The following is a 22,165-nucleotide window of genomic DNA, read 5'->3' on the forward strand; positions in this document are numbered from 1 at the left end:
TTCCAACTTCCTTCCCTACCAGGTAAGAGGAAGATACATCCTTGATAGATTAATGTATTTTAAGTAATTAATTGCTTTTGTTTCAACTGTGTTAGCTATATTACCTGTAAGTGTTGCCATGTTAATTTAATTTCGTGGTAGAGAGCCGAAGGTTATTAACGTTAGAGATGGGAATTGAAGGATTTAGTAAATAAGTAGCATAAATAAGCTAGCGCTAGCTCGTTTTAGCATTCTAACGTTAGCTAATAGGCTAGCTTTATATATTTTTAATTAATTAATAGCTTTTGTTTAAACTGTTATAAATTGTCTATGAGTGTTGCCATGTTAATTGCATTGCAGTAGAGAGCTGAAGGTTATTAATTAGCTAATAAGGTAACGTGATTTACATGAATACGCTAATGTTAGCTCTAACGTTAGCTGCTGAAAGGCTATCTTGACAGGTCCGACGCGATCCGTCGGACCTGTCGGACGTTACTGTCCCTTATTTTGCTAATATTCATGCAGTTTACATGTTGAGTATGACTAAATACAAATTGTTTACATTAATCAACAGCTCCATCAAGGTTATCTTTTTTTCATTTTGATACACTTATGTATTTTTAATGTGAGAAATTCATGCTTGCTGCAAGATAAATAACCATGTTTTGTTTTTATTTTCCTCTCTTTGACAGCTCCTGTTACCAATCACCCTTATCCCTATTACATCCACCTCTACAGTACCTCCTTTATTAATAAACCAACGGCTCTTTTAAGAGCCACTCCTAATATTTTCGACACACAAACAAACACACACACAGGCATTTTCTCTCTCTCTCTCTCTGTCTCTCTCGCTCTCTGTCTCTCTCTCTGTCTTTTGCTCACTCTCTCTGTCTTGTGCTTGCGCCAGCGCTGCGATCTCCTCTGGAAGGCCTACTGTCTTCAAGTATTGTCATTCTATTCCTTCTTTTGTATTTCACATTACTGTCTTACTGACCAAAAAACACAGTGCATGAACATTTGAACGTGCCTATGGCATTCTTTTTTTCTGACAACGTTTTTGTCTCACTTATTGTCCTATTGTCTTCAAGTGAGTATTGTCATTGTATTCCTTGTATATTCTTTCACATAAGGGACTTGAAAACATTATACTGCACAGCCTTCATATTTAACCACATTCTGTCTAACACAAGCTGCATCATGTCAAAATGCTTTAACGTAATTTACAGAAATATCGTTAGTCTAATATTAACATTTTGATTTCTGATTTGGTAACAAAATGCTTGCACACGTAAAGTCAAGCATAATGTTAGGTTAGTCGATCACAGTCTTCCCATTCTTTCTGCTGATTTCTCACGCCTGTATCGACGTCTTCATAAAGCTGCTTACACACCGACCAGACGGCTGACCGTTGACAGAAAAGTCAGTCGAAATGATCAGTCTTTGTATTGGTCCAAAAAGTGCCACAGAACACACCAAAGAGATGAGACGTAAAACATCTCTATAACAGAAGGCGGCGCTAATCTGTAATGTTGCCCAAGAAATGAAAACCGGCAGCTGATTGGACGAACGCGTCACATGGGTTTGTTTTCTCCGGAAATTCAAAGCCAGACTGTCATGGCGGGTCGTTGAGAATACGATATCTCATATTGTACTAAAATAGTTCACCAAAACGTGTTTCTGAAAACATTTTAAGGAGAAATAGGCTGTGATTCAGTTGCTGAATCTGTCTTCATTTCAGATCAACAAAGGTCAGTTTAAAAGATTTTCATCAGATTTTAAGAGACTCTAGTCACGCTCATCCCGCTCTCCCCCAGACTGACGACGGCACGGTAAACACCGAACAGATTCGAGTCACTGACCTCGCCAGACTGTCCAACGGCTGATAATCTCCTTGGTGTGTCAGCACCTTAAGAGTTTTTTCATTTTGGCAGCTTATATTTCATAGTTATGGGTTTCTTTTCCTTGTTGGTAGATAAAATCAATTTGAAGCGCTTGTCAATTCAGCTTTGCCAGTGGGCAGTAAAATAAAAGTGTTTTTTTTAATAATGAACCCTGTGAACACAATATATATGTCACGGACGACCAGGAGACAGACTGGAGTAGTGAAGAAGATCTTTATTAATAATGATCCAACAAAGAGCAGAAAGCAACAGGCAGGAATCCGGTAGCTGAGTAGGCAGGTTTAGAGCAGCAGCAGACAACAGGATACAAAGTACTGGTAAGGCAAACTTGGATAGACTAGGCATAACATGTGTGAGTCAGAGCGTCATGTAGAAACAAGACTAGACAAAGAGTGTGTGTGGTTGTGCTGCTTATGTAGGTCGTTGTTGATTAGCTGCAGGTGGTGAACTGAGGATGAGGCTTGATGAGGTGCAGGTGTGTGTAATCAGTACTGAGGGGACTGGGAGCGACTGATCTGTGTGAGTGGCGAGGAGTATGAATCAGTGGGAGGAGTTTGTGCTGGAGAATAAGAGGGAGGAGTGAGTGCTGGTGCCGGTGGGACCCTGACAGTGTGTGTGTGTGTGTGTGTGTGTGTGTGTGTGTATATATCTACCTACCTACCTACCTACCTACCATTGGTTCTCATGACATCCCTATTTAACATAATCTTTTTGTGTCCCTTTCTGTTTTTCTTACTGTATTTCTGATAGAAATGCCAGGTCAAGGGACAACTTTAAGAAAGTGTGTGGTCTGCCAGAAATCAATGTCGCGTGCAAAACTTGCAAGGCATGCAAAGCAAAGCAACCTCAAAAGCTAAGGCTAAAAAAAAAAATTAGAAAAATTTTATGAAAAGCGGGAGAGCTGGGCCACCAATCGGACCACCTCCCACATCGTGGATGAAGCTTCTATGCTGTTATGTAATTGCTTTTATTATTTCCATGCAGTTAAGTTACACAGTGTTGCTCTGTACATTTTCATGTTAATTTCTTTTACTGTCGTGTGTGTGTGTGTGTGTGTGTGTGTGTGTGTGTGTGTGTGTGAGAGCTTGAAAAATTGCAGGCCCTGGGTGTAAGGGCTGTAATAGTTTTGTCCAAGCCCGGAAGAAAAGAGACTGCCTGGGTTTCAGAGATTTTGGCACCCCGTTGTCAACTGGCAGAATAAAGACACTCTATGAACTTGTTATTCAAGGTAAGAATGTTCTGTTATTTACAAAAAAACAATATTGTATTTGATGGCTTGTTTTCCTGTCACAGATAAGGCTGTGGTTGCCTTCTCTCAACTAACGGAACAATCACATTTATAATTATGCTTTATGCTTTTTAAACTTAACTTATTGAGATATGTTAAAAACATACCAGCTAGCTATTTGCTGCTCAAACTTAACTATCAATAAAAAAAAAAATACTTGTTTCAGCTTGGTTGGCAAGCAACACAGCAAAACACGTAGTCTCTCTTTTGGTTTTTACCTCTTAATCAGCTAAAGTACAACTGTAAATAATCAGTTGGTGCTAGACTAGTTAAATGACTCATTTATGTCAAACAAATTAAATTGTTGCCTTTTGTTTCTGGCAGAGTAAATTATACAGCTATTGTTGAAGACTCAAAAGTGTGCTGCTGCAATGGTTTTACCATGGAGGAAGGATACCATAGCAGATCAAACTATAGCGCCATGTTGGTGGCTGATTTAAATGAGCTATTAGGTATTTTCTATATAGGAGTTTTTTTTGTTCAGGCCTCTTCAAAATTCTTTACTTTTCTCTACTACTGTGTGAACCATGTTAACATTTCTTGAAACAAATCCTAGCCAAAGTCAAACCTGCAAAATAGGATACCACAGGAAAGGCAGGGTTTAATATGACATCATAAAAATAACCCTTTTTAGATACAGCTAATTAATTCACAACAATCTTCATCACAGGGAACTTTACCTTAAAATAGTCAAAGTATTATTACTGTTAATCATTTAATACTCATCCAATGAAGGCTGGTCCCCACAAGTTGCTGCAGGACATTCATCATCCCCAGTTGAACCCCAAACTACACCTTAACTGGCTCCCCCAACAACACAGGTTGCTGTTGCAGTTGCCCAGCCTCATCCCCCTGCAGCTCCACCTACACCTCAACAGGCCCCACCAACAACACAGGTTGCTGTTGCCGTTGCCCAGGCTCATCCCCCTGCAGCTCCACCTACACCTCAACGGGCCCCACCAACAACACAGGTTGCTGTTGCCGTTGCCCAGCCTCATCCCCCTGCAGCTCCACCTACACCACCGAAGTCCTTGATTTTATCAGTAGCCTCCACTGGAGCCTCCCAAGTTTGTCAAGAAAAAGGTAAGCATAAGTATGGGATAATGTAGAGTGAGGCATTATCCTGCCTATTACATGGCTACTTAACTCAATAAATAATAAATAAATAATTTGACACCAATACTAATTTAAAAACGATAGTATCGCTACCTGTTTGGAAGATTCCAGCTCTGTCCTGCAGTTGCCATGCCCCCTATACTTTGCCACTCAGTTCCATCTGTAGTTTACCACACCTGCAATCAATCTGCCTCAATCACTCAGTTCCATCTGTAGTTTACCACACCTGCAATCAATCTGCCTCAATCAGCCACAGACTCAAATAGGCAGCACCTGGGCACTAGTGATGGGCAAACGGAGCCTTGTGAAGCCTCTGAAGCTTCTTCCTGATTGTATCGCAAAAATGATCCGAAGCATCAAAGCATCGAAGACAACACAGTGACATCTGCTGGTCCGCAGAAATGACAGCGGCTATGAACTCGACACAGACAAACGAAGCTTATAACATGAACACAGGAGAGACCGACACATGCACATGGAATGACATGACTGAACTTGAATTAAATGACATGAACATGACAAGACTGAATTAAAAATATAAAGCCTGTGTTTCAACGTTTGAATATAACATTATAATATAATGATATAAACTACTGTGATCAGGATTTGAGGATGTTTAAATACGGCTAAATATGGATAAAATAAACAGCAGCAACAATGCCACCTTCTACCGCTACGTATAATTGCATACAGGTGTATGTAGGTAGGCTAATTGATAAGTTAATCAAATACATTGCAAGCCACTCATATACCCCGCGATGTTCCAGTAAATTTTAACGGGCCAGTGGTAAGCACGTAGCGACATGAAGCGAAGCTTGTGAATGCTTAGCCTACTACACGTGCCTTTTGAATAGTTTTTCTCGTCTTGCAACATAGCCTACGTTGGAGGAAAGGCAACGTTGATGCCTGAGGTATGATTCCCACTACCGTTACATATGGAGCAGGTGTATCATGCTTATTATAGCTGTATGACAAACACGTGTCTAGTTTATTCCGTAATAATTCTTGCAACAAAGTTGTTTTACTACAATTATTGCTGAGTAACCTAGACACGTGGCAACACGTTTTGAGCAGTAACCACATATATAATGCAGTTGCAGCAGAGGCATAGGCTATATACAGGGTTGCTACAATTCAGAAAGCATAAAGGGGTTTGTGGAAAGTACTTGTGATACAGGTCTATGTGAAATACAAGAGGTCGTTTGTGTGTAAGTGCTTGTGTACAAAGGAGGTTTGGGGAAGGTGCTTGTGCAGTAACGGGGATTGTGAATGACAGTTTGGGGAATGCTTATTGTGTACTTGTTTTCCTTTCCAGATTTTTATTGAGAAACAAAATGTGTTCGACGGTGCTGGGTTTGAGGCGGTTTCGTCGGCTGCTGACTACTTCCCCAGCCTTGGAGAAGACCCTCTCACATGGCACTGAGGATGCTGGAGTGCATAGATAGCGCATGGCTATTTGAGAGACGTGGAAAGACAAGGTGGTGCCTTTCCCAGTATTTAAGAGGGTCCTCTGACCTAGGCAAATGTGGGTCTTTCAAATACCTGTAAGCAGAAGGAAAATACAATTTATGTCATTATAATTCTTCTTATGTCTGTAGGGAAACCACCAATCCCAACAATTTACCTCTGGACCTCGGCAATGGCACTGGCTGTTGCGTTGGAACCACGTTGTGTGCCAACGTGGCTGTCAAGCAGGCCCCAGAGATTGTCCTCCTGCTCTGAAGACTCCTGTGAGGATGGTGGTGGTAGTGGTGGTGATGTTGGTGGTGGTGGAATGATGTTTGCACATTCCCTGGTGAGTCTCTCCACTGCAGCCTGAGACGAGTTTGCACCGCAGAACCCCATCTCCTTGTACCTGGGGGTCCAAAAGATTTTCCACACTGAGAGCAGTCATTTTTGCGACAATGCCAAATTTATCATTGAGTACCTACTTTACCTGGGGTCCACAAGTGTTGCCACACTGAGAGCAGTCATTCTTTCAACAATGGCAAACTTGTCATTTAAAGTGCTTTGCACATTACTGGCCAGTTTCTGTGCCAATGGGTTTGCCATTGTTGTACACAGTCTGCTAGTACGATGTCTTAACATCTTCACCATCGGAATGACTTTGGAGCCAGACACTCGTTGTTCTTCTGACAGTTCGACAGTGGCCAGGTGGAATGGCTTCAGAACCAGCAGACACTGCTGGATGGACTCATATTCTTCTGCTGAAAAGGGAGTGATGTCATTAGTTAGAATAGCCAAAGTTGCTCCCAAAGGCTCTACTTGAGGTCATGGATCCTCTGCAGCATGGCATAGGTGCTATTCCACCTTGTATCCACTTCTTGGATTGGCTTCAGCAGAGGTCTACCCATCTGTAGCTGGATTTCGCACAGTTTTTCCTTGGCAGTTGTGCTGCATTTAAAAGATGCACAATGCGGCGTGCACGAGACCGCATTTCTTCCAGCTCAGGGGTTAGAGCAAGGGATCGCTTCACCACAAGGTTTAAAACATGTGCGAAACAGGGGACATGGCGGAGATGTAACTGATTAGCACATGCAATCATGTTTGACGACAGTCGGTCACCAAGCTTGTTACCTTCCTGTAATTCCCCAGTCTGTCATAAGGGCTGACTTTGCTTCAGCGATGTTAGCTGCTGTGTGCGTGTCAGGGAACTTCCTCACTCCTAAAAGCACAGTGGAAAGCTTGGCCTCTGCTGTGACATAGTGGCACGTTACTGCCAAGTAGGCATCCATGTTTATAGATGTCCACATGTCTGCAGTCAGGCTTACTGTGGATGCCTTCCCGAGCTCAGCCACAGCCTTCTCCTTGGTGTCCTCATATTTTTTCTGCAGCATTGCCTTCAAGGTCTTCCTCCCAGGGATAACATATGTGGGATCCAGGAGATTAACAAAGGCCTTGAACCCTGCATTCTCCACAATGCTCAGTGGCTGGGCATCCACCACCACCATCTCCAGCAAGGCTTCATCCAGCTCCATTTTCCTGGACACTGTCACACAAGAAGCATCATTTGAATGACAATATTAATTCAGTAATTATTCATTACTTCATTATTATGCAGCAAATGTATATGTTTATAAAATATATATATTTGACAGTTGCTTTTTGTGTGTTTGCATGTTTTAAATGTGAATTCTGAGCCTTAACAAATAATACATTCTGCCAGAGTTTGGGACAAACAACATAGCCGTGAAGTAGGCCTAGCATAATGTTTGAAGAAAGACACCACAACTAAAAACTGAAGTGACCATTGTGTTTGAATTAGGTGACATTAAAGGATATAACGCGATCAAGGGTGGCGATCAAGGTGATTTCTGCAAGGAGTGGGGGCTGCAGCTAGTGATATCCTTTCGCCCAGTTTGGTGCTTGTTCCTTCCTGGTGGGGTGAGACAAGATTAATAGGCTGTGTGATGTATAATGATCAAAATAATGAAACAAAATGAAACAAACCAAACGAAGGACCGGAATGAACATTGCCTTGAATGTTGGCGCTGGGTGGAGCATTAGATATTGCAGCTGCTGCTGCTTCGTGTTTTGCACGGAGGTGCCTCAACATTGAAGATGTATTATTGTTGTATGCCAGTTCTTGTGGGCATAGTAAACACCGAACCTTAAAATAATGCAAAAAGTGTGACTGTTTAGAGAGAAACACCTGGACTGGCCTGATCTGAATTACTAGGTAGGCTAGTTAATGCATCTAGGCTACTTTATTTAGCAGATGTCTGAATGACAGTGCCGGGAATAATAATAATAATAATAATAATAATAATAATAATAATAATAATAATAAATAGGCCTAATAATACAACAGTCCATAAAACGTTGTTCCCACACCCTTGAACGCTTTCTTACGTTTGGACTGTTGTCCATTTTGAATAAATATCTCTGAAATAAGCACGTCAACTCAATGAAACACAACAAAACTTATCTAGGGGTTCGCCGCGCGTCTCTCCCGTCTCCTCGGAGTGAGTAGTATCGGTGCAGCGGCATTTATTCAAATCCAGCAAACCCTTCCGGAGTTTCAGTGACGTTCGAAGCTTCGGACGTCATCAGTCACGTGCTTATTTCAATTTGATACAAGCTCCAACACTGTTTCGAACCAGTGTGCTTTGCGGAAATGATACAAGCTTCGGTGCCTCGGTGTCAAATGTCCCATCACTACTGGGCACACAGCCCTTCCTTTTGTTCAGAACCACATGGAGGATCTTTGAGGCTGTACATGCTGTGTTTCCTGCCTTGTGTGCGTTATTGCTCTATGTAAATTCATAGTTTTACTTGACATACTCTGAAAGAAAGTGCTAATGTCATTGTAAGGCGAGTGCCTCTCCTGTATTCCTGTTTGTGCTGTGTAAAGGTGCTGTATATCGTACAGTTGCGAGTAAATAAGTTTACATTGCTTGTTTGAGCTACCTGAGATATGTGCATTGGAGTAGTTCTATTCATAACAGAGCAGATATGTATGTATGTATGTATGTTTATTATGGCCTTGTTTGTGCCTTTGTGATACTAACTGTATCCCATATCCTTTCCCCTCAGAAACCACACACCCAAACACGTAACCATACACACCTGTAACCTGTCTTCTTGATAATGCTTGGAATAAAAGAATTGTGGAATTGAAAGTGATTGGACAAGAACTGTTCTTACCGACACCTCCACTGGTCTCCCGCCAGCCACCCACAGCCCTCTAAACCTCCTTTTCACTACCGATAAAGAAAAAGGTCTGTTCCGTCTCTATGGTTGGTATCCTGCGTCCATAGCAACGTAAACTGTAGCTGTTTAATACAACCCTCCGTCAGTCACTCAACACCACAGTATCTCCTCCTCCATGCTTGGCATCAGTGTGTGTGCCTACCAGATAGCCAGCTGTTGCAGCACATGCATTTCTGGCAAAAGCCAGGGTCCAACATGCATTTAATCCCCCAATTACAGGCTGTGGTAGTAGCTTTCTATTTTACCGCCAAAATAAGTCAGGCTGTAATGGGGTGATGCCCTGCTATCGCTAGCTAGGTGGAGAAAACTCCTTCATCCAGCTGCTGTTTTAATCAGTGCGGGTTGACTGAACTGAACATTTCCATTGATGGTGAAATGAGACGTGAAAAGTGAATGGGACTATTTATGTTGAATGTTTCTGTCCTCATTCCTCTTGTTTGTGACACACTTGTAAAAACGATGTTGCAATGTAACTAATTAGCGTTGTTGTCCCGATGGCTGAAGTTACTGCGTAGCTATCATAGACTGTATGAACAAATTTAGCGATAGGCACTCACCAGTTCTGCTGCCATTGCCTGAATTGCAGGAGTTGCTCGCTCCACTTTTCCCCACTGGTGGGCAGATCGAGGCTTCGTGAAACAATGAAACAGTTGAAGCAAATGTGCCATATTCTGTCGAGGCTTCGAAACAATCAACACCCGTCTCAACGATGACACCTAGTGGTCACTTGCAGGTGTTGATCTGAAACAACCTTGACAATGAGCCATTAAAAAAAAATTTATTTTAATTTTGTAATATGTGAAGCTGTTAAGGCTTGTAGGCTCTTCACTGTGCATAATGTTATTTTGGTCATGAAAAATGAATAATAAAAAATCAAGCCACAATGTCTCTTTTTTTTTTTTATAGATTTTTATTCCAAAATATGAATTTCTCTGCTGTGGAAGGACTTAGACTACTTCTTTTTTTACACATTTCTCCAGCCTTTGAAAAAATCCTCTCACAAGGGACACTTGTTGCTGGCATGCAAAGATATTTTTTAGCAAGGACATACAAATGAGGAAAGATTACTGCTCTCTCTTTCCAGTAAGTTAGGGGCTCATGAGTTCTGGGCAAAAATGCATCGTTGAGGTATTTTTTCACTTCCATTGGGTTTCACGGATAAGATCATCAAAACGTTCCCATAAACTGTCTTGTGTTTCTACTGGTGTTGATGTTGATTATGATGGGCCTGATGTTGACATTCATGGCTCTGAATGAAAACTGAGTTTCCATTTTTATTTATTTATCCATCTATCTTAATTTATTAATGTGTCACTGTATGTATACTCTGTCTGTCTCTAGCCTATCAGCCTGTGTAAATTTAAATGTAAGCCTAAATATAACTAAACAAATCGCACTATAAATGTTACTACGTCACCAAAAATCCGCTATCTCAAAATCAAACTCCTGTCACAAAAACCCAAGAGGTCAAGCTGTATTGACTTCACTTTATACAGATGTGCGATTGTGTGGTCTGTTCCCTGTCAAACGCTGATTCGGCGGACCATGCCACCTGTTGAAACACTTGTGAAACACTCCGAAGCTTCATTTAGCCGTAGTCACGTGACATGGGTGTTTTGAATCACGCTTCGTCAGTAGTTCGATCAGTGTTTCGAAACATCTGCGCTTCGGGATCTCGACAAACCTTTGGAACGTCAGTTTCGCGTCAGCCATCCCTAGGAGCCGGTGTGATTGAGGTCAGTGGGGGTCTATAGGGTGTTTTGTTTTCTTCTAACAATAAGCATTTGTTGGCGGGTATAGGCTCTAAGGCATAGCATAAACTAAATGATTTCATTATATTTATTATATATGCTAGCTACATTCATGCTTTTCATCACTGCACAGCATTCATTGACTGTGATAAATTAAATAAATATGTACATGTTGCCTAAATGTAGGCCTTAAAATTCTGGTTCTTGGGTTATACTGTATGCAAGCCAAACTACACAGCGCAGTTGCAGTAATTAGTGTAATTAAATAGCATTCTTTGGACAACTTATCTTATAGAGGGAGGAATTAGATATAGTACTGTATGCTATTACTTTATCACACATTTCCATGAGCAGACAGACATCATTTTAATCATTGCTTACAGAAGAACTCATCAGGATCAAAGTCTGGCCTAAGTAAATTCCCCCATGCAGCTTTGATGTGTCTAAAAGCTAACATTACAGTCACTATTGTTGAACAGAGTAGAAATGGAAGAAGAGGATATGTCTGTTCCTTTTTACTTGTTAACATCTTGGTTTCTTAACTGTTTTTTGAAATAAGTGTAGCTCTAATACGGCAACAAAAGATGTGGGTGCAAAGATTTTGCAAACGCAAGTTAAAATGGTTACACACCAACCAGACGGCCGACCCTCGGCAGAAAAGCCAGTGACCTCGCGTCCCCGAGGTCCAAAAAGTGCCACAGAACACACCAAAAAGACGAGACGAGACAGCAGGCAGCGCTAATCTGTATTGTTGCCCAAGAAATGACAACCGGCAAAGTTACAGGTTTATTATACACAATAATAATCAGAGGATAATCATGAAGAGTGTATATCTTTCACATTATTTCATATTTAAATGTCAACTAGAGGCTTTAGAGAACAGAGAGACCTCATTTAGTAGCCTACTACAGTCCAAGTCAAAAAGTACAATTAATTAGTATAAGTATAAATTATGATAATACCCTAAATGTACAGTACATGAACAAATGTACTAGGTAACATTCAACCACTGATCTTATCTCATCTTATTAAAGGACAGTAGGTGAAATCGACTCTTAAAACACTTTTATTTTGAAGGGCAGTGTGTAGCGCAAGTTGTGTTTGTGTTTCCGGGTCCCGCAAGAAGCTAGGACCTCCGTCCCATTGTTTGCATTTTAGCTCGTGATGAGGACGGCGGAGTAAAAGGCGCCAGTGTTTGGTGTCCTTCGCGAGAGAAACATCCCAAACTGCTGCATGAGGTTTTAAAACCCGAAACGGAGCTACAAAGAGCAGGTCTGTTTTCTTTCTCCGACCGGAAACGCGTTTACTGCTGTTGTTGCAGGGAGTCCGCTAAGCTGGAGCTAGGAGCTAGCTGCGGCTAACGTGTGTTATTGGATATGTTGTGAGCTCCGTGTTTTTCTCGAATTACAGGTCGGGGAGAAGTTGAGGAGAGACACTTCAACATGAACTCTGAGAGTAAACTGTCAGCTGACCAGTGGAGAGGTGGGAGACGTTTACAATGTTCTATATTTTAATTGTATTTCTTCTTACTTAACGTTAATGTTACCCTGTTGGGTGAGATTCATAGATTTATGAGCTGGCTCTGGTTTATAATGCCATATAACGTTTATTATTATCTAGTTTGAAAGTCAGTCATAACTGAAAAAGTATATTAAAAAGTAAGAGCTGCTGTCAATGCCTGAATTGTAAACCTGTTTAAGTCGTGGTTCACTCGGATCTTTAACTCAAGTCTTTAAATTGAGTCACGAATTGTGATTCTCTAGTATCATCATCTGATCAGTTGAGTCCTACTACAATTCAATCTTAAATAATAACCGCACCACACACAAACCTCTTGCAACATTAGCTACTACTAGTCCTAGCCATCTTAGCTGCAAAAAGCTTTAAAACTTACAATTTCGTAGGCAACAACAACTCCACCTAAGTCAACTCAAGTGAATGAGAGAGCAGAGAGACAGTCCGAGACAGATTATCCGACCCGCAGACCATGGGATTCACTTGAGAACTCACGGGCCCTCGATGACTCGCGAGTCGTCAGTGCTCACGCGAGTCAGTCAATCCCGCGAATCAGCCGGCTACGTTGTCCTGAGTGGATCTGATTAATTCAGACGAGTGAGTGAACTTTCTCCCCGAGCTCAGGGAAAAGCAAATCAACAACAAAAGCCATTCTTTCACTTCTGAAATAACATACAATGTTCTACACATAACCTAGCTAGGCATACTGTAGGTTTGGTGTATGAATGTAATATGTTGAAATGCAATTAGGTCGAGCACAAAGTCAATTTAAAATAATAATAATAATGTATTCACTATGGGCATTTCTCCTCATACAGGCTCTGCCTCCCTCCTCTCTGTCTTTTTTTGTCAACACTGAGATGGCTATCATATCTAATGTGATTAAACCTCCATGGAAAGGGGAGTACTGTGTCTAAGCTTCCAGTGTGGGGAAAAATTGAGTGATGACAGAGCTCAAAACGCACAAGAACTATTTGTTTTTTGAGGTCTATAGTAGGTCTGCACAATGTGAGGAAAATATGTAATTGCGATTATTTTGACTGATATTGCGATATATTGCATGATATTGGTGGGAATGATCATTTGGTGATTTTTTTTTTTGCGAGGATATGTACCAAAAGAAGAGCCTTGCACCCCGTGTGATCTGGATATCGCACCAGTCCATATTTGGATAAAATTGCGATTAATTGTGCAGCCCCAGTCAATAGTTATATATTTAATCAGCAATGTACCAGTCTACTAGTGCCTTCAGTGTTGCACTAGTAAACTTTATATTTGACAATAAGGCCTACTGTTTTCCGTCGCATCGTTTGTAGATCTCAGCAGACCCGACCACAATTGACTGGAGCTTTATTCCACGGAGGAGAAAAAGATAAGAGTGGCTGTGTATTGTTGTTTGGCAAACAGTAGCTGTTGCACAAACTCCTGAGGCCTGTATTATGAATCAAGATCAACATGTCCTGGATTTTATAGCCGTTACCCAAATTCACCAAACCTAACAACTGCAGTCCCGCATAACCTGTGTCACAACGGTGGTTAACAACTAGTTCAATCAAACCCAGGGTTTCCCAATCCAGCGACGGGCCGTCCTCATAAAAGACGGTGTTTGCACCATATAACCAATCGAAAGCATGGATAAGTCTACCAGAGCCGCATATTTTACATAAGAAGTGCAAATGATAATACTGCAGAAATATGAAGAACACAAACACGGTTTTACAGGCAAAAAGCAGTACAACTGCTGCTTCTTAACCCAGGAAGGAAAGCTGGTAAAAAATAGCCGACGCTGTAAATGCGTAAATTACATACCTGCACATCACAGGACGTTGCGATGTTGACGCACAAACATTTTTTGCTGCTTGATAGGAAAGTAAACTTTCACTGTTCTCCATGTTAGCAGCCAACTAAGACATGCAGTGGGCATGTCTTCAGTGTAGAGGTCGACCGATATGGGTTTTCTCTGGCCGATGCCGATCTTTAGAAATCAAGGTCAGCCGATGGCCGATAAATGCTGCCGATTTTTTTTGCCCGATATTTGGCCGATATGTGCTTGTTTTTAAACCTCTATTTGAAAGATAAAATGTAACACTAATATACACAGAATTTCTCAACAAAAACCTTTATTGAACACTTCACCAATCTACACTTGTATACTTCAATTAAAAATGTATAATTTAAAAACATACTGTATATTGTATAAATAATATATGAAACATATATTAAATAAACGAAACGGGTAAGAAGAAAATAAACTTTGTCAAATAAGCTTGTAAATTGTAGTAATTGTAGTTTAGTGCACTTAGCAGCATTTATTAAATTCTAAGAATACAAATCTGCACATCTTCACAGAAAGTGACATGTTATTAATCTCAACACTATTTCCTCCTAACCAGACTAGGGTTATCTAAAGTCAATTCTTTTTCACCTTGTTTGTTAGATCATTGTTCATTTGTTGTATCTGTGTTTTGGGGATCCTACTGTTACATGTCCTGTTGCACTCATTAGGATCAAAACTCTGAGTTGTAATTTAAAACTCGTCCAGCCAATTTAATAAAATTAAGGGTTTTATTCATGCTCGAGTCCATAGATGCAGTTAATGGATACAGGCATGGAGAACTGAAGGCTCTGTTAGCAACGATTAGCTCAGTTAGCGGTTAAGTCCGTTAGCGGTTAGCTCCGTTAGTGGTTAGCTCCAGTTAGCTCCGTTATAGGAGTGGATGAGACTGCCACGCACAGGGGTAACAACCAGGCTTTGATAAATGACATTCGGGGAGCTTCCACAGCGGTGTGGCCGCGGTGTTTTGTACGGTTTTATTAGTACAGTTAATCCCAAAGGAAGAACACCAGCAATATGCTAGCTACTACTAACGGTAGCGTCGGAGCCTGAAGTTACTGTGCGAGACACACAGTGCAATAATTCACAAGGGGAGGGGCTGGAGGCAGGTGATCTGAGTGTGCTGTAAAAAATTTCGCCTATTCATGTTTTTAACACTAGGCTGCCCGCAGATGCGCCTGCCTATTAATCGGCTTGATATACTGGGATATTGGCCGATGCCGAATCGGTCGACCTCTACTTCAGTGTTTCCTCTATGTTGATTGGCAAGTGGCGGTACGCCACGGTTAGATTTCTCCCGCCACAGTATCTGAAATGTACAAAAAGTTGTCTATCAGCCGTGATCGTTAGAAAGCACGTCCAAGAATAGCGCGGACACGCGCTTCACAACGCGAGTGGGCACACGTGCCACTCGGAGAAAAGGGAGAAAGAAAAAAGAGAGGCTGTCCGGAGGTCCCGGTTGAGATGGCATGTGTGTCTCCTTGAGAACTGTAAGTCGTATAACTGTCAGTTCATTTAAGCCTGTATTAGTCTATAGTTCTTGCACAGTTCTTCTTTTTAGTTTCACCTTCACCTGCTAGCTAAATTGCACATGGCTGTTGATTCAATACAACGCCAATTGATATCATATCATGGCATAGTAGGCTAAACCGTGATTATTTCATACATTCATGTCTCGAAACATATTGGGGGAAATTCATTCAACATAATTCAAAGCCAAATAACAATTAAAAGTATGTTATTTGAACAGTTATAACCTAACCTAACCTAACCTGGCACTGCCTCCGTTTTCCGACAGATCTGCCCCCACTGCTAAAAAAAATCCTAAAGGAAACACCGCTTCACCTTTAAGACAGGTGGACGTGTGTGTGTATGTGACGTAACGTTAGTCCAACTGGGTTTCTTATGGGAAGTGTGTAGAAAATTACCGTAAGCGACAACTGCCGCTGACACAGTGATGCACATCTTTTCCATTGGTAGTGAAGCTGCAAAGACAAACTAAACCATCTGATTAATACAACGCAATCACGACATCTCACGGCCATTTTTCACCGCAGAAAGCTGATACCAGCCAGGCTAACGCTAGTATAGTTAACATAAAGAAATAAGGCGTCGTCCCAATTAACGTTACGGATCGGAGCCATTGCGCTGGAAACGTAGTCAACCACTGTATTTATCAACCTAATGTCCTTCTACAAAATCACTTCAGAAGAGTAGTCCCAGCCCTATTTGCTTTGGTGTTTGTAAAGCATTGATGTTCAACAAAAAATAGTTCCTTTTTCATTGTTATTAGGGCCTGAGCGCCGACAGCAGCGAATTTGGTCTGTACCATCTTAAGACCGTAAAGATGAAAATTTTGTGCGTTTCACCATCAAAACAGGAAGTGGGTGGAACTTGAGTTTATATTGTCCAATTGGCTGGAAACTTAAGGATTCATAAGAGTCCAACCCTGAGGCATAAAAAAAAATAGTTTGGCACTGTTTAAAAAATAGCGGCGCACCTTGGTGGGCGTTATCCTGGTAATTTCTCTGCGTGAGAAGTACAAGGTGTGGCGTGTGAGTGGGTTGAAATGCGTGTGTCTCACGCCCAATGCGTGAGACTTGAGAGGTACACATCTTTCATTTTAGCTTGTTTTGTAAAAAGTCGCTATTTGCAGAGTAGAGCTGTGTTTGCACAGCGTGGTGGACAGCGCAGACAGAGCAGACTGAAATATCGGTTTCTACTAGGGCTGGGCGATAAAACGATAACGATATGTATCGCGATAGACACATAATCAATATCAATAGAAAATGCGGTCGATAAAACGTTCAATAACTTTCTTCATCAGAAGAAACCAGAGGTTGTGAATCAAGTTTGGTTGCATGAACAAAGGCCCTCACTCTCTGGCAACCTAGCAACGTGGGGAGTGACACTCTAACAGCCAATCATGTAACAGTATCATGTTTGGTTGCGCCACATTGCTGTCTCGTGTTCTTCAATAACAGAACCGGCGTGGAGTGGAAAGTGAGTGCCGCAGCGAGCGAGGAAATCGTTGATAAAACAGGAAAAGTCAGTATGGCAGTTTTGGGGATTTTATAAGTCTGACCTTAGTCAGACCAATGTCGTCAGACCAACACTGGTAATACCATAAACTTGTTTTACCACTTTAGCCGCGCTCACACTTTCGAGCACAGCCGTATTCGCCATCAACGTCCAACATCTGCAGCTGCAACACGGCACAAGCAGCAGACCGCCATGGAGAGGTACTCTGCATCAGCGCCTTACTAAACGCTACAAAGAAATAACGGAGGCAGACATGCTGAGCACTGTCCAGAAGTCAGGATACCAACCTAGCACTAAACCTGCAGAAAATAGTTCCTTCTCAGGTTTCTTATATTTAGCTAACACTTTGCACTATTTTATGACACTTTATTAAGCATTTCTTACTTATTCGTTAATTTTGCACCTTAATGTTAAGAGATAATTGTTAAGTGTTCATTGTGATTTTAGACCTGTTTACATTTTAATTATGTTTTCCATGGTTGTGTTGACATTTCTGCTTTTATAATTGAGGGGATTATAATCAGAGCAGGGTTAAGTTTTAAATAAAAATGTTTAAATTTAATATATTTTTCTCCTGGTCCTTATTTTAAATAGGTCATAAAAAATATCAATAATTATCAATATCGACCGATATGAAAAACTTATATCGTGATACAGTTTTCAACCATATCGCCCAGCCCTAGTTTCTACCATAGACTGTATACCAGTCTATGGTTACTACATGTTTCTGCCTGTAGAACAGGTAGGTGGGTATTGATAAGTAGCCTATTGACTTTTAAATCATGGAGGGTTTATTGTAGGTTATGCCTACTTACAGTAAGGAGTGTAGCGTTAGTTAATCTTCGTCAACGGCAGTAAATAATGTATAAAGTGTATCGTTTCCAATCAGTTACATGTGCTGCGTGAAGTAACGCAAATACATTGTGTGTGTGTGTGTGTGTGTGTGTGTGTGTGTGTGTGTGTGTGTGTGTGTGTGTGTGTGCGCGCGCGCGCAGCATGGGCAGCATGGGCATCGCTGTTCAATCCCGCCTATCTTCCATAATGCATACGCTTGTATCCAAATGAATTGTGTTGTGAAGTTGTCATTAGCTTCACTGCTATTAGCCACCTCCATTGAGCCCCAGGGACTTGCTGTAACGTTAGAGCACTCTAAGGGTGTTTTACCTTTTATTTGATCGTGTTTGCTGCTACGTTGCCATCCTCTTGAACGACATTAAACACAATATATAGTTCTGCCCTGTTTAACGTGTTGAAGCTCCCCGGCAGCGCAGTAGCGTTGTAGCTGGCCGGTGAGGGCTGCTTGAAGGCGCCGTCCGCGCCGTCCTCACGCTGCTGCTGCCGTAAAACTGGACACGGCAACGTTAAGTGCCGCTGCGGCGACATCGGATCCTCTTCCAGCCATGTACACAACTGTTACAAAGTAACAAAAAATAAAACAATTCAGCCATAATCTGCGCAGCCGCGAATGCATGCATACCTGTTTTCGTTGTCCTTTCAGCAACAAAGTGGTATTTTGACCAAAACTTGATTTTCATAAATCCCCAAGAGTGCAACGAAATGTAATATCCGAGCTTTATATTCCAAAACGATCTCTTCGCCTCACAATGTTGAAGTTTCTGGCTGAATCAAAACGGAAAAACGCAAAACAGTTTTCCATTTCCGCACTTGTTATCGCCGCTAGCTTCTCTGCCCAGCTTGCTAAATGCTTGAAGTGGGCGTCATCGTGTACAGACACAATCTTCTTCTTCTTCTTCTTCTTTGTAGTTTATTGGCGGTTGGCAAACCAACTTAAATGTGCATTAACGCCACCAACTGGACTGTAGTGTGAACAACAGATAAATGCAGAAAATAAATAAACCAAAAAAAAAAAAAAAAAATCGAATACCAACCCACCGAACAAATATTCGAATATTCGGGTCCAGCCCTAGTATCCAGCATTGGCAACATGCTGCTAATCTCCCCTTGAGTGCTGCATCTTGTCTAGCATCTCCTCCAACTTTTAGACACACCAGCTAGCAGGGCCGTTTCTAGCCATACAAGGTCCGACTTCTTAAGGACAATCATGTTGCTGTAGTGCTGGGCGGTATGCCGGTTTGTACCGCATACTGGTATTAATTTACTGTAATGTACTGAATACTGACAGTAAAATAAGCCATATTAACCTATATAAAGACCCAGTCAAGCAAAAAGAAATATTGTGAAACCGCCAGAATTCATTCCGTCCAGCACTATATTTTCTACTAAAATCTACAGTGTTCATGTGATTTCATACATTAGCAGTGAAATAATAAATGCATAATAATCGTGAGACCATGATTATTTTTCAGACCATAATCGTACCAACAACGTCTAATTGTTGCATCACTAAAAACAATAGAACTGGACTATCCTCATGCTTCTTTTGAGCTACCAGTGTGGCGGCATTTTGCCTTCCCCTGTGAGTTATGTAAACAAACAATTGTTAAAGCTCGGACTTCATGGTGCCCTCAGCTGACCCTCTGTCAGTATCAGTGCTGGAAAAAAAATCTTTAAATAGAGATTGAATTGAAAATTCGGACACCCCTATTTATTATGTGAATAGAGCAATAGATCAAAGTATTGTTAAGATTAACATTAATAGCTGTTAGTTTGTGTTTCAACTTTACTTTCAGATGTCCAGAAAGTGATTGTTGGTGAAGAACATCAGCAGGAGTGGAGCTCCAGTCAGGACCAGGAGGACACAAACCCCCCAAACATTAAAGAGGAACAGGAGGGACTCCAGATCAGTCACAATAAAGAGCAGCTTCAAGGGCCCGAGGAGGCCGATATCACCAAGTTCACATTCACTTTGGTCCCTGTTAAGAGTGAAAATTATGAAGAGATACCTACGTTCTCACAGCTTCATCAAAGACAAACTGAAGAGATTAAAACAGAAGCTGATGGAGAGGATTGTGGTGGATCAGAAACAGCCATGAAATCAGATCCAGATACACATTTACAACCAGACACTGATGACAAGACTGAGGACTCTTCTAAACCTGAGGATGATGACAATGCTGATTGGAAAGAGACCAGAGAACCTCAGTCAGGTTTAAACTCTCTGAATAATGATAGATTCCCTGTTAGTGATTCAAGATGTACTACTGATGAGTGTGGGAAAAGATTTGGCACCAATGGAGATGTGACGAGGCACATGAGATCTCATACAGGAGAAAAAACATTTAGCTGCTCAATCTGTAAGAAAGATTTTGGAAGGAGTGGAAGTTTAAAGAGACACATGATAATTCACACAGGAGAGAAACCATTTAGCTGCTCAGTCTGTAAGAAAGATTTTAAACGGAGTGGAAACTTAGAGACACACATGAGAATCCACAAAGGAACGACACCATTTAGCTGCTCAGTCTGTAAGAAAGCTTGTGAAGGGAGTGGAGAATTACAGGCACACTTGTTAAGCCACACAGGTGAGAAACCATTTAGCTGCTCAATTTGTAAGAAAGATTTTGTAAAGCGTGGAAACTTAGAGATACACATGAGAATCCATACAGGTTCAAACTCTCCGAATAATGATAGATTCCCTGTTAGTGATTCAAGACGTACTAATGTTGAGAAAGCATTTAGCTGCTCTGAGTGTGGGAAAAGATTTTGCACCAATGGTGACGTGACGAGGCACTTGAGAACTCATACAGGAGAGAAACCATTTAGCTGCAGAATCTGTAAGAAAGCTTTTACCGTGAGTGGAAATTTACAGACCCACATGAGAATCCACGCAAGAGAGAAACAACTTAGCTGTTCAATTTGTAAGAAAGATTTTGTAAAGCGTGGAAACTTAGAGATACACATGAGAATCCATACAGGTTCCATCTCTCTGAATAATGATAGATTCCCTGTTAGTGATTCAAGATGTACTACTGCTGGGAAACCATTTAGCTGCTCTGAGTGTGGGAAAAGATTCAGCACCAATGGAGATGTGACTAGGCACATGAGATCTCATACAGGAGAGAAACCATTTAGCTGCACAATCTGTAAGAAAGCTTTTACCGTGAGTGGAAATTTACAGACACACATGAGAGTCCACACAGGAGAGAAACCATTTAGCTGCGCTGAGTGTGGGAAACGTTTTGGCACCAATGCAGATGTGACGAGGCACATGAGATCTCATACAGGAGAGAAACCATTTAGCTGCTCAGTCTGTAAGAAAGCGTTTACAGAGAGTGGAAATTTACAGACACACATGAGAATCCACACAGGAGAGAAACCATTTAGCTGCTCTGAGTGTGGGAAAAGATTTGTCACCAATGGAGATGTGAAGAGGCACATGAGATCTCATACAGATGACAAATGATTTAGCTGCTCAGTTTATATGAAAGATATTGGACAGAGTAGACACTTAGAGAAACACACGTGAGAATCCACAACGGAGAGCAACCATTTAGCTGCTCCGTCTGTAAGATAGCTTTTACAGCGAGTGGACGTTTACAGACACACCTGAGAACTCAACACAAGAGAGTTACAAGCTAAGTCTGTCACGATAACAAATTTTGCTAGACGATAAATTGTCCCAGAAATTATTGCGATAAACGATAATATTGACGTTGAGAGACCATTATCATCTAATATAATGATAGTGGCATAATGATGCAGGTACACCTTTTCAAAGATCAATAAACTTCTATTTCTAAATAATTTTTAACACTGGAATTGGAAGACATTTTAAACAATCCACAATAAATGAACAAAACGACCAAAAACAATAAATAATATGGACTCTCTCTCTGTTAACAAAAAAATTTACTTGAATAAAAATCAAACACAATCTTAACGTTAACTGAAAACAGCGTGTAGTTTCGTTTTAGCATCTTGCGCCACACTTTCAGTCACTATGACCACTACAGAAATGTGCCAAAATATGAACAATAACGTCTCTGTCAACAGGCTTATCTGCTAATGTTAGCTACCGACCGTTAGCTTGAAGCCATCCAACAAATAGACAGTACGGTAGTCCGTAGGTTTCCGTTACCTGAAATTTCTGATTTAACGTCACCGCTCA

At 41.2% G+C, this 22,165-nt stretch overlaps 1 protein-coding gene and 1 long non-coding RNA gene across 2 annotated transcripts; both read left to right on the plus strand.

Annotated features, from left to right (window-relative positions):
* The first annotated feature begins 8,473 nt into the window (after positions 1-8,473).
* On the plus strand, positions 8,474-8,906 carry LOC114550744 (uncharacterized). Its single transcript, XR_003691731.1, has 2 exons — positions 8,474-8,541; positions 8,821-8,906. It is a non-coding gene; the product is annotated as an uncharacterized LOC114550744 (long non-coding RNA).
* Positions 8,907-11,893: 2,987 nt separating this feature from the next.
* On the plus strand, positions 11,894-21,645 carry LOC114550706 (gastrula zinc finger protein XlCGF57.1-like). Its single transcript, XM_028571480.1, has 3 exons — positions 11,894-12,020; positions 12,159-12,230; positions 19,791-21,645. The coding sequence occupies exons 2-3, from the start codon at positions 12,191-12,193 to the stop codon at positions 21,458-21,460; spliced, it is 1,710 nt and encodes a 569-aa protein (XP_028427281.1). The 5' UTR covers positions 11,894-12,020; positions 12,159-12,190; the 3' UTR covers positions 21,461-21,645.
* The last annotated feature ends 520 nt before the right edge of the window (positions 21,646-22,165 follow it).

Source organism: Perca flavescens, chromosome 24 (genome assembly GCF_004354835.1).
Source record: "Perca flavescens isolate YP-PL-M2 chromosome 24, PFLA_1.0, whole genome shotgun sequence".
Lineage (NCBI taxonomy): Eukaryota > Metazoa > Chordata > Actinopteri > Perciformes > Percidae > Perca > Perca flavescens.

Coding starts and splice junctions, on each gene's coding strand:
- LOC114550706 (XM_028571480.1), top strand. CDS start 12,191: ATGAACTCTGAGAGTAAACTGTCAGCTGACCAGTGGAGAG. Junction 12,231..19,790: donor GTCAGCTGACCAGTGGAGAG/GTGGGAGACGTT, acceptor CTTTACTTTCAG/ATGTCCAGAAAGTGATTGTT.